Below are 13,372 nucleotides of genomic sequence, written 5' to 3'. Positions count from 1 at the left end.
AAAGAACCGGCCAGCAGCCTGCCATCCCTGGTGGAGGCTGTGTCGGGCTGGGCATCGGAACACCCTAGACCGATTGTCCTGCGTGATTTCAATGACCATGCGGACGATGTGGCCTCCACTCAGGTGGTGGACCTAGTGTCATCCGTGGTGGCGCTGGCACTCTCTCAATATGTAACTGTAAAGAAAATGCTTTTCTTAATTGCGAGTGTTTGCCTAACCCTTGGTTCAGGCCTGGTATTGGGCCTGCAGTAAAAACTTCCTGAGTGACAAGCGAGTGAATCTTCTCCCCAGAAACAGATAGCACTGAGAGCACTTAGTAACCTTGGAGAAATTGCTCCAAGCTGTGGCTGATAAGGAGACTGGGATGCTGACCATTAGGCACATTCCAGCCAATTAACCCCCCAACACCTGCATGTAGGCAGGTCGAGAGTTATGCTACAGATAGCTTTCGATTCCCTCCTCCCTGCCGAAATATCATGGGCTATTATGGAGTATCCTGGGATGCCGTTTGCATGGTAACCCAAAAAAGTTGACATCACTTTCCTGACCCACCACTGGGTAGAGACCTAGCCCAAGGAGGGGCCAGTTTCTTATAAGAATCTGTTCTACTCCAGCTCTGGTTCTGGTTGTCTGATGCTAGAGACATAACTGTTTGTCAATAGTACCAGTGGCAACCCGCACTGGGGCTGTGAGTACTGAGCCTAGTATGGTCCAGTAGTTCAGTACCCCAAACTATGCTGTTCCAGTTTGCTTATGCCTGGAAGGACTAAGAGATGTCTACAAATGGACCCTATGTGGCTTCAAATGGCCCTGCGGGATCCAATGCCCCCTGGCGGCTCGTTAGATGAGCTCATAGAGGATCAGCATAGCTGACTCTCAGCAGCCATCGATGAGATCGCTCCCTGATGCCCTCTGTGCCCTCACTCTAGGCTGGTTCCTTGGTTTACCCAGGAGTTGTGGCTGATGAAGCGAAGGCTAAGATGGCTAGAGAGACAGTAGTGGTGTGCCTGCGACGAAGCCACAAGAACATCTTATAGATCCATTTATGAGATCCTGAGATGGCAGTCAAAGCCGCTGAGAATATTACACGGCCACGATTGCGTCCGCAAGCTCATCCCCAACCCAGTTATCTAGAATAATTCGGTTTATGACTGTTCTGCCACAAGACCAACCAAATGTTAGGGAATTGGACACTGGCTGTGAGGCCTTTGTGATCTACTTTGCAGATAAAGTCCTGTCGCTCCGCCGTGACCTCCCCACCACAGTTGAGACAGTAAGTGATCTTCTAGTCAAGTTATGGATTATTTCAGTCCACTCAGCCTGGAGGAAGTTGACAAACTGCTCTTAACTGTATGCCCTATCACGTGCTGCCTTGACCCGTCCCCATCATGGCTAACTAAAGATGCCCTAAGGGAGATTATCAACAAGTCCCTCTCGGAGGGACAGTTCCCTAGGGCACTCAAGGAAGCTGTGGTTCATCCCCTCCTGAAAAAGCCATCTCTGAATCTGGCCAAATTGGCTAATTACCGGCTGGTCTCCAATCTGCCCTATTTGGGCAAACTAACGGAGAGGACTGTGGCAATTCAGCTAGAGAGCTTTCTGGATGACACTTACATTCTAGATCCTTTCCAGTCCGGTTTCCACCCAGGCCACAGGACGGAGACGGCACTGGTCGCCCTCACGGATGACCTCTAGAGGCATCTGCATCGGGGCGGATTGGCAGTGATGTTGCTGTTGGACCTGTCGGCAGCGTTCAACATGGTCGACCATCAGTTACTGATCCACCACCTCGCCGACACTGGAGTCCAGGGGCCTGCCTTGCAATGGCTGGTTTCCTTCCTTCAGGGTCAGGGACAAAGGCTGGGGCAAGGGGAGCAGCTATCCCAAAGGCACCCACTGATTTGTGGAGTGCCCCAAGGGGTGGTGCTGTCCCCAATGTTATTTAACGTCTACATGTGCCCCCTTGCCCAGATTGCCCGGAGGCATGGTGCTGGGATGTCACCAGTATGCAGATGACATCCAGTTCTATCTGTTGTTGGGCGGCCAGTCTGACTCTACACTGGAAGACCTGGACTGGGCGTTGTAAGCTGTAACTGGTTGGCTGAGACTGAACCAACTGAAATTGAATCCAACGAAGGTGGAGGTCCTGTGCCTGAGCCAGGGTGGCCCAAGGGTAGGGATCCCTCTTCTGACCTTCGATGGGGCGCCATTGGTGCCAGCACTGAAGGTCAGGAGCTTGGGAGTGCTCCTGGATGCCTCACTAACAATGAAGGCCCAGGTAGCAGCCACTGCCAAATCAGCCTTTTACCACCTTGGCTGATTAGGCAGTTGGTTCCCTTCCTCAAATACAATGACTTGGCAACAGTGATCCATGTGATGGTCACCTCAAGATTGGACTACTGTAATACTCTCTACATGGGGCTGCCCTTGACCCAAATCCAGAAGCTACAGCTAGTGCAAAATGCTGCAGCCAGGCTTCTGATGGGCCTCCCTATGCATGAGCACATTTAGCCTGTGCTGAAAGCATTGCAATGGCTGCCGATAGCATACCAAATTCGCTTCAAGGTGCTGGTAGTTACCTTTAAAGCCCTTTATGGTCAGGGGCCCACATACCTGAGGGAACACCTTTCCCCACACGTTCCCCAAAGAGCACTGCACTCAGGGTCACAAAATCGATTGGCCTCCAAGGTCCTAAAGATGGCCAGGCTGGCCACAACCAGGGCCAGGGCCTTCTCAATGGTGGCTCTGTAGTGGTGGAATGAGCTCCCAGAAGATATCAGGGCCCTCGGGACCTTTTACAGTTCCGCAGGGCCTGCAAGATGGAGCTCTCCCACCAGGCCTTTGACTAAGGACCTGCACCAAATAACATCAAGTAACTGAGAAGTGACAGTGCCCTGGTCCTTGGCTTACCATCAACAGCCTGTGCTGCTGCCTAAATATAGAGACCAAGACGAGCCAACCACCAATATAGATCATCTGATTACAACACTAGTATTGGTTCTGCCTTCTGTAAGCATTGTTATAAGTACCTGATTATTTACTAGCACTTTATGATAATGTAGAGTTTTATTATTTGTTTTAAGATTGTATATAATTTGTTACCTATATGTTTAATCTCTTTGCAAGCCACCCTGAGCCTGCTCTGGCGGGGAGGGCAGGGTATAAATAAAGTTATTCAAGAACTCTTTCGTTTCTCAGCAGTTTTCTGCACTGCATCCACAAGCATTTTCTCCCCTTATCCTCTTCTTCCATTGCTTTCTCAACTCCTTCTAGCATGAGCTGTGGCCATGTTGAATCCCACAATATCTATCACCTCTACTTTCATTGTGTCATGTTTTAAGAGGTTAATTATGTTTCTATACTTTGTGGAAGATTTCACCAAATCACTTTTACTCTTAGGAACAAAGTCCTTAAAGTATAACTAAACTGAAAACAATCTGTCTTCTCACTGGGAACTCATCATATTTGCCCAAAAATGCAGTAATGAAAACGGAAAAACACAAACTGCATTCACAAAAATCAAAGAAATACTGACTTTACTGACCAATTTTTTTTAAAAAACTGACAAATTACTGACCAAGATGAAAAAACTGACTTTTACTGATTTTACTGACCATTTTCCACCCCCACTTTTGTGATATCGCAGTATTTGGCACTGAGTGCTCCCATCGAATAAACCTTTATTCATTGCAGGGATGTATTTCTAGCCTTTGTGGCTGAAGAACTACTTCTAAAGGCAACGGTCAAAGGGGGGTAAGGGACTGTGAACAGGGTTTTATAGACTGAAGCCGTCTCCCTTTTCCTAGAAGCATTTCCTGGGTTCCTTCTCCCTGTGCCTGGGACTTCCTTTGATAGTACTTCAGCTAAGACTGCATAACTAGATCACATCCCACTGCAGTCCACAGGACTGAAGCACGATGATAGCTTGCTGCATTGCAGGCTCATAAAATGGATAGTAAGAGGGAATTCTCACTGCTGCCCAGCACCTCCAGACTGCACATCTAACCGAATGCACATTCAGGCAAACATCTGCACAGTTTATCATTCAAATAGTTTAACAGGTCTGAGGTGAATTTACAGCATCTGACGGTTACAGCTCAAAATTCCAGGTTTAGTCCTGTAGCAAGCATGTTGTTACCCACAGGTAAAGGCAGCTGTTTCCTGCTTTCGAGAGGCAAGCCACAGGGTGCATGAATGACTCAGAGAGGGAGACTTACTGAAGAGATGTGTCTCGGTGATCGGACTGAAGCAGGCGGTAGCAATGGGCTTCTTGTGAGCCTTGATTTCTCCATAGCAATAGTCAGCGGCCACGTGAATCAGCTTCACGATTCCTCGTCTCCCGGCGGCAGCCAGGACATTGTGCCTTTTTTTGCGTCCGTCGCTGGTCACCATTGTCAGTGTTGTCCATGTGACAGTGAAAAACTCCTGTCAGAAACAGCAGAGGGAAAAGAAGCACCAGATCAGAAGTCAGGCTGTTAACGTGAACAGACTACAGAGGTTTTGGTTCCATAGAAGAAGAAAAGATTGGATTTATACCCCGCCCTTCACTACCCAAAGGTGTCTCAGAGCGGCTGACAAACTCCTTCCCCTTCCCCTCCCCACAACAGACACCCTGTGAGGTGGGTGGGGCTGAGAGAACTCTGACACAAACTGCTCTTTTTCGAGGACAGCTGTGCCAGAGCTTGTGACTGACCCAAAGTCACATCAGCAGGTGCAAGTGGAGGAGTGGGGAATCAAACCCGGTTTTCCCAGATTAGAGTCCGCACACTTAACCACTACACCAAACTGCAAGCCATGGATTAAAACAGCCAAATAGACCGAACATCCTGTATTGGGTACACTGGTTCAAAACTGGTTTATAAGGAAGAGAAAGGCATAGTATGACTCCTACAAATAAATAAAATACCTGACTTCAGACACCAAAGCCAAATGAAGCATGGCTCTGGAAGACCTGGAAAAGGGCAATCAAAATGGTCAAGGGGTTGAGGCACCTTCTCTGTTGTGAAAGCCAAAGTGTTTGGGGAGTCACAGTTTAGAAAAACAATAATTACTAAGAACATCACAGAAGATGACAGAATTATGCACGAGGCAGAGAAAGTGGATAGGAAGGAATTCTCCCTCTCCCATAATACTAGAACTTGGGGTCGTTCAACGAAGATAAGGGCAGTAGCTTCAGAAGAGATGAAAGGAAGTCTTTCTTCTCAAAATGCATAATGAACTTGTGGAACACTGCCAAAGGATGTAGTAATGGTTAGGAACTTACGTGTCTGTAAACAAGATTAGACAATTTAACAGAGAGAAATAGGTGATGGCCACTGTTCCCTCTAAGCTGAGTTAGTGTGAGCTAGCTCACAATTTCTTAGCCTCTGGCTCACACATTTTTGTCTTCGCTCAGGAAGGAGGGCTCCGGAGCAAACTAATTTATGCAGCAGCCAGGTCAGTTGCTCACAACTTTAACGCCAGTAGCTCACAAAGTAGAATTTTTGCTCACAAGATTCTACAGCTTAAAGGGAACATTGGTGATGGCCAAAGTGGAATCTCTATGGAGTGTCTGAGCATCAGTTGCTGGGAGCTAGCTGCAGAAGGTTGTGGCCTTCGTGCCCTACCTGGGATCTAGGAGCCCTTGAAAGGCGAATACTGAGCAGACGGAAAATGGAAGCAAGCAGATCTAGACCAGGGTTTCCTTCTACTTTTGCAAGATCAAGCCATGGTTCTGTACTAGGAACATGGTTAGACATGATGCGTGAAGCTAATGAATGGGACTAGCTGTTGCAAGCTAAAGGCCCATAGCTACCAGGGGTCCTGGGGGGTCGACACCCCTCATGAATGTGCCATGCCCCCTCCTGCCCCTCCTCCCCCCGACCATTCATCCTGGGAGGGGAGGGGTTGTCGACATGGCGCTCCAACTTGGCGGGGCTGTTCGCTGCCTTCTCAGCAGCACTTCAGTGGCCAAGCAAAGTTTAAAATATTCCACACAGGCATGCGCTGCCCGCACCCCAAGAGGCCGCCTGCAAGACCTGCCAGCAGTCAACAAGCCTCCCCACTCAGAGGGAAGAGCTGCCTTTCGTACCCACTCCCCGGTGACTGCCAGGGAGGAAAGCGACCCAACAAGGCAAGAGTGCCCAGCGAGCGGCATCTGCAGCAGCCATCCCAGTCTAAGGCTGGAGCATCCTGCCAGGGCTGCATCTGACCCCAGGAAGCAGCTTCTTTTCCAGCCGCGGCTTCTTCTCCCCTCCCTACGTGTGTCTCTTTCCTTCCTTTGCCCTGATTCCCCAGCCTTTGCAAAGCTAGGCAGAGGAGACGTGCTCGCCTTGCCAGCTGCTGCCCCTCCCTTCGCCCAGCCCCCCACATCACTTCCGGAAGTGACGTCGTCATGTCGGAGCACGTCCCCCGCGACCGAAGAGTGTCTAGCTACGGGGCTGCTCTGCTGTATGAGCTCATGGTTTAAAAAGGAAAAGAGCTCTGGGACAGGAATGGAAGTTTAATATCCTTCCTCACACTGCATCCCACCACCCCTCTATTAAAAGCCCTTCCAGCCACAGAGATGAAAAGGCACAGGCAGATTCTGCTGAAAGATTTTAAAACCAGATTCTGGACCAGTATTCCCTCTAAGCTGAGTTAGTGTGAGCTAGCTCACAGGTTTTTAGCCTCCAGCTCAGAGATTTTTGTCTTAGCTCAGGAAGGACAGCTCCAGAGCAAACTAATTTATGCAGTGGTCAAATAGTCTGCTCACAACTTTAATGCCAGTAGCTCACAAAGTAGCATTTTTGCTCACAAGGCTCTGCAGCTTAGAGAGAACATTGTTCTGGACATGAACAGCTTCTGCACATTTCATTCTAACAGCACAGTTTCCTGCTGCATAATTCAGAATGCTCTGCAGTACAGCATTCTACACTGTCCCCAGAATTGCGTAACCATAGCACATCGTGAGACATCACCACCACTCCTTGGCCAGCAAAGCCAACTGGTGTTCATACTTGGCACATAGACAATGTGGTAGTTCTTCCTTTCCTACCTCTCCAGTCACTTTGTACTTTTTCAAGACAATGCCAGTCTCACAGTTGACCAGACAGACAGAGTCCCCGCCACAGGTAGCTGCTGTCCTGGATGAGCTCACCACTGGATCTACAAAAATTAAGGACATGGTGACTTTCACCTGCATGTTTTCATTCAGGCTCAATTCTATACTTGGAGACATGGGAGAATGTACGTGTGGCTCTCTCCCCACCACGATTATCTGTAGAATATTTTTAACGTGCGAAGCCATATACCATCTTTCTCTGATTTGTTCTCACTGACAAGCAATCACATTTAACCCCATTAAACAAAGGCATTGAAGCAGACAGTTGGTGAGTCGGTGACTATGCTTTGTCCGTCAGGACACAGAGTCTCTCTTATTTACATCTTCTTTACACACTGACTGGAAATTTTATTGCGGCAAATACAAGATGTATTAAACTCCTGGGTGCAAGAATGTAGGTGTTCTTCATCGCCTGAAACAACCATTTACACCCTGAATACAAAACACTATTGGAACAGCTCCACACAAGACCTATGTATTTGTTGACATCCTTTGCACTATGCTTTCTTTCAACTGTCTGCACAACACATTAAACCTTAAGAAATTACAGTAAGGTGGAATTTTATCAGGAACATGTGACATGCCTATTATGATGTGGTGAATCTGTTGTTTGATTGCTATTCAGTGGCTAGGGGTGGATCTTCTCCATCCTTAGTGCAAGCCCTGCTGTTCTGTGACTCACTCTGACATAGCACAAACTATACCCTGCTGTGAAATGGACACAGTTACTTTACGGTGTGTAACTGGATTTCGAGAAACTACAAGACTAGATCTAACCAATAAATGAGATCGTGGCATCCCAGGGGTTGGGGCTCCCTGGAAAGGTCACAGAGATGGGTCACAAAGGACCATCACAGACAACCAGGGAAGACCCCAGAAAGCTAGACGGGTAGCCGTCCAGTGGCGAGAGTCTGGCCAGGAATACCCACAGCAGGATGCCACGGTTACATGGGGCAATGGCATCCCATTAGGGCTGAAGGCTCATAGGGGCAGGGCTCTGGAGAGGCAGAATGGGACCAGCTATAGAGATGGACAGTTAAGCTGATGGTACAGAGGACTTGGGAGCTAGCCCAGGATTGAGGTAAGCATGAGCTACTGGAAAGAGAGGCCGCGGGAACTGGGAGGAGGGAACTGAACAACTAGTCAGGCATGCTGGGAGACAACTGTCCAACTGGAAAATTTAATCAAGGATGAGAAGTTCTTGGTAGGGCTCTGCCTCTTTGTTGGGATGGAGCCCAGCCCCCCACCCCACCCCAAATCTGCTGCGGGCCTCCTGTTGCCAGTGCCACATGTACCTGCCCCTGACCCAAAAGCCCTTGACTGAGATAGTCATTAGCTCCTTCCACTTTCCCCTTAAATTGTGAGCCCATTTGGGAGAACAGTCTGGTCTACAGACCACTGAGCCCTTGGGATACAATAGGCTGCACCATGGAATTGGTCAATGAGTAAACACATTAGCAGTGGGATAGGTTCAGACAAAAGTTTTCACTTGATCTCACACAATTCTCGTCTTTATTACAGCCCCCATCCCAAATGGGAGTAATCTATAAAGGTCCCAGGATCCCCAGGACAGCCTTTTTGGTGGTCAAAGGGGACTCCTTCCTTCCTTTTTTAACCAGTGGGAAAACTGGCTGGACCCAACCCAGTGTCTGTTAAAGAACCAGAGAGCAGGACTGCCAATCATGAGAAATGTCTGTGCATCCCCCCATATAAAGCATCTGCCTTGCCTGCTCTGGCATTTCTCATTCTGGGTCTACATCAACCAAACTCACCTTTTCTTGTCCCACAGTCCAGCGGCGGCTCAAAGACACAGGCCCACAGCTGGGTTTTGAAGTCATCCCTATTGTTTCCTTTACTGTGACACTGTAGAAAATGGACAGGCTCCAGGCTGATTGTCTCCTGCAAAGAAGACAGGCTGCTTGAAACACAAATCCCAGAGCCAATGGCAGAAATATGCATGTTTCATTATATGAAGGAGTGATCTTACAAAAAGCAAGAAGAGACCCTGCCTAGATCAAATCAAAAGTCCAACTAGTGCAACATCCTATAGTGTCACTTGCTCTGAGCCCACGGGACAGGACACATTCACTTCATTTATACTCCACTTTCCCTCCAATGTGGACTCAAAGTGGCTAACAGCATTCTCCCCTTCTCCTCACATCCACCATGTGGTAGAGGTTAGGCTGAGTTTGTGACTGGCCCAAAGTCACCCCACAAGCTCCCATGGCAGCGTAAGGTTTTCTGGGACTAGTCTGACACTCTAACCACTATACCACACTGTCAAAGGACCTGACCCCAATGGCCCAGGCTAGCCTGATCTCATCAGAGCTTGTGAGCTAAGCAGGGTCTGCCCTGGTTAGCTCTTGATGAGAGACCACCAAGGAAGTCCGAAGGAGCCATGCAAAGTCAGGCCACAGCAAACCACCTCTGTTCATCTCATGCCCTGAAAACCATGAGGGGCTGCCATAAATCAGCTGCAACTTGACAGCATTGTATCCTCCCTCATGGTCTAGTAGTTAGGGTTCAGTGCTCTCACCACCATGGCCCGTGTTTAATTTCCAGGGAGGAAAGTTGTGTCTGCCCTGACCTGGATAGCACAGGTTAGCCAGATCTTGGTAGATCACAGAAGCTAAGCAAGGCTGGCCCTGGATGGTGCTTCGATGCAAGACCACCAAGGAAGTCCAGGGTCCCTTCACAGAGGCAGGCAATGGCAAACCACCTCTGTATGTCTCTTGCCTTGAAAACTCCACGGGGGATCACCACAAGTTGGCTCTGACTTGACAGCACTTCACACACACAAAACTCCCCATCCTTTCCTCTGTTGTTATGAATCAACTGCTGGGAGGAAGGGGGAACAGAGTGGGTCTAGATTCAGTCACACACACCCACACACACACACACACACACCATTCCTGCAACCCTACAATTGGTGATGTCCAAGATGGTCTCGCCCACCCTCTCCTAGGACATGCATATGTGTTCAAATATGCTGAGACGGTAAATCACACATGAGATGGTTTCAAGTAAATAAGATGGTATTCTCACAACATTAAACTATATATCACAGTAATTTCTAGTAGGACATATGTGAATCTAAGAAACATTCCCTGTACATACAAAAACAGCACTTTAGGGACAACTCAGGCTAGACTAGCTTGCCCAGACACTAATCTTCTATGGGAAGGGATTTTTTTTTTAATGGAGTGACAGGAAGGCCTGACGCAAGTTCATCACTGCAGGGAGAATCAGGCCTCTGAGAATGAATGTATCTGGCAGCAGATTCTGATACATGATTTGATCTCTTTTGACCAGTGTTTTACTATACATCCTAAATGTTCCAGTTCAAACAACTGGTGATTTATAAAAGTTGACCCATTTTAAAACAGCAGGAGCAAATTATTTATCTTAGTATTTGATGGCTACTATAAAAGGGTTTTTAATAGCCGCTGCCACCACCCCAAACATCAGGATCTCTTGACATACTTCAGACAATGAACTAATTATTCCCAGTTGTCATTTCCCCCACACACGTTTGTCAATATGGCCCCCTCATTGTTTTCAGGCTGCTGCTGCTTTCTGCAAGCCAATGAAAACAATGGTCTTAAAAAGGGAACTCTAGCAACTCTCCAGTCCCAGCAAGCTCTCCAGCAGAAGGCTATCCTTGTACCTCGCCTTCCAAGTCCTTGACTGGGCTGCTACAAACATCTTTCTCATCCTCCTCCTCCTCTTCCTCCTCCTTGTCCTCTTTCTGCTGTCTGGACCTTTTGTGGCTATGTGCTTTAGGAAGGCGCCCTCCGTTTCGATGGGCCCCTTCTGGATCCTGGGCTGTCTGGGATTCCTTGGTCTGCAGGCGAGATGCTCTCTGCTCCTCGGGATGGCGCTCGTCCTGCAGGCGGCTGGTCTTCTTGGGGCTGGGAGATGGTTCCTCCTTAGAGCTGCTCTGGGAATGTGATCTTTTGCTTGCGGATCCTCCTCTGGAACGAGCCCCTTTCCTCTTGCTGGGGGTTACTGTGCCCTAGGAAGGGAAATAGCAAGGAAAATACAATGGGATGCAATCTTGATAACTTTAGCTCATTAATTCTTGCAACAAAGCAAACAGATTCACTGCTGTTAAGAGTAAAACCAGTTTTACAACTTGCTCAACTAGCCACATCCCTCTAGCATAGGGGAAGGGCTATGGCTCAGTGGTAGCATTTCTGCTTTGCATGCAGAAGGTCCCAGGTTCAAGAGACCCTGGGCAATGTTCACTCTAAGCTCCACAGCGTTGTGAGCAGAAATTCTACCTTGTGAGCAAAAAAAGCTAGTAGCATTAAAGTTGTGAGTGAGTCTACATTTGACTGTTGCGTAAATTAGTTTTTTAGAATATTATTTCCATAACCTTGTAAAAAATCTCAGAATACTTTTACATTATATTTAAACTATCCCAAATCACAGCCCCATCAGGAATTTTTCCCTGAAGGAGTTAAGAGAATTCTGCATTTGGTATCGCACACGTGTATGTCCCACAGACTGGGAATGGAGCAATAAAGGAGCACACTGACAGAAAAGCACAGCATCCAAAGCCCCAGGGCCACACATTCCCTCCAACCCAGGAGTAAGCACCTAGTCAACTGCATATTATGTGACCACGGTAAAGTATTGTCAAATGTTCTCTGAAACCAAGAATGCCTCTGTGCGGTAGCAGCTTCCCTTGATTTTCCTCTTGTGTCAACTGTTAGGAGGCAGAAGGTTACAAAGCTCTTCCTGCTGGCCACCTGCTGGAACTGTAGAGAGTTGCAGACAGGGAGAATTGCCCAGTTGCTGACTCAGCACTGGGCTTGTTTTTCTCTCTCTCTCTCTCTCTCTTTTTGGTTTTAACTCGGTGGACCCTAGGGGATGCAGGATAAAAGCCAAAGAGAAGAACTGTTTAGTGAGTCATTCAGACAAATAAAACTCCTACCTAAAACTGTAAAAAGTTGCAATAATTCACTGTAGTTTTCAAAAACTTCATTTCATGATTTCATAACAACAGTTAATTTGCTTTTGTAATTAGCAAATATACAAAACATGTTGATGCTTAATTTGTTTTTGTTCTAATAAAGTTAATACTTCAAAAACACTTGATAATATTTGACAGTCAACTGATCAACCCTCCCAGCAAACACAAACACCCCTACACCTTTCCTGTCACCAGCAATGATACCAAAGAATTGTGCATTGTCGGAATGAGGATTTGCTTTCTAAATAAAGGAAGGAGATTAAAGAGAAGAGCTTGAAAATGAAGAATGGAAACGCATTTGTACGTTGGCATCAGGTCAGATTTTTGAATCCCAACACCTCTAGTCTGATTAACTGATTTTATGTTATTAACTTGCATAATTTATACCTTGCTCTTCTCCCAAATGGGGTGTACATTTTTCTCCGTTCCTTCATTTGATCATCACAACAACCTTGTAAGGTAGGTTAGGCTGATAGTGTATGACTAGGCCAAGATTGCTTTTTTTTCCCCTGCTAAAAAGAAATTAACAGTTGGATACTCTTTGTCAAATGGAGAGATCATCATCAGGTGTTTTTTGTTAGGAACTGAGTCTTGCTTGTCAATTTGAAAAGGTCATGCAAAAAAGGAAAGAAAAGAGCTGTGCATATGCACTAAGAACCAGAATTACAAAATTTACAAGATTCAATGTTGTATTGTAACACAAATTCAACAATCATATACATGTGTGGAAAGAGGTCCAAAATGGTAGAGTTAACAAAGTTTTCCAGATTACAAAGTCATTTTGCAATCTCCATCCGAACGGATGAATAGGTCAACTTCATTAAATTGTTATCTCGTTAGCTTGGATATAACAGTATAAATGGCAAGTGAAAATTAGTTTCCAGATGACGGCAGAGGGGATTTTCTGGCACGGTTTCTACACACAGGGTATAAGGCTGATTGAAGGAAGATTCTTTGATCCTGTGTGGAAGATTTTTTTGACTTGAAGATAAACTTTTTAGGGAAAAGTGTTAAGTTAGCCTATCTAGGTGTTTTTTTGTTTGTTTTATGTGTGTTGGAGTCTTGTGTAAAGTACTGATATTTTTCTTTTTGTAAAATAAATCTCTCTCCTGTTTCCTGTCTTAAGGAAAGCTGTCAGTCAGTCAGTCGGTTTATTATTACAGTCACCAACCAGTACATATCAATTTGAAAGACAAACAGAAAAATTCTCAACAGTATCGTGGCTGGGTATGAGCCAGAAAAAAACCCTTAGTAACATAAAAACCTGTAAGTTATATAAAACAAATAAGGGGACCTGCAATACTCGCGGGGGG

The 13,372-nt window shown here is 46.7% G+C and overlaps 1 protein-coding gene across 1 annotated transcript in view; it reads right to left on the bottom strand.

The window, feature by feature from the left end:
- The window catches only part of LRWD1 (leucine-rich repeats and WD repeat domain containing 1), a 47,198-nt gene that overhangs the window by 5,086 nt on the left and 28,740 nt on the right, over positions 1-13,372 (bottom strand). Inside the window, exons 8-11 of the mRNA XM_015408048.1 lie at positions 10,749-11,096; positions 8,854-8,980; positions 7,016-7,125; positions 4,218-4,425 (exon numbers count right to left, since the gene is read on the bottom strand). Coding sequence (XP_015263534.1) covers positions 4,218-4,425; positions 7,016-7,125; positions 8,854-8,980; positions 10,749-11,096 — 793 coding nt within the window. The remainder of the gene's footprint in view (positions 1-4,217; positions 4,426-7,015; positions 7,126-8,853; positions 8,981-10,748; positions 11,097-13,372) is intronic.

This window comes from Gekko japonicus, unplaced genomic scaffold (genome assembly GCF_001447785.1).
Source record: "Gekko japonicus isolate JY-2015 unplaced genomic scaffold, Gekko_japonicus_V1.1 scaffold1, whole genome shotgun sequence".
In the NCBI taxonomy this organism is placed as follows: domain Eukaryota; kingdom Metazoa; phylum Chordata; class Lepidosauria; order Squamata; family Gekkonidae; genus Gekko; species Gekko japonicus.
Note: the sequence above shows the minus strand (reverse complement) of the source record. Positions and strands in the feature narration are given on the sequence as shown.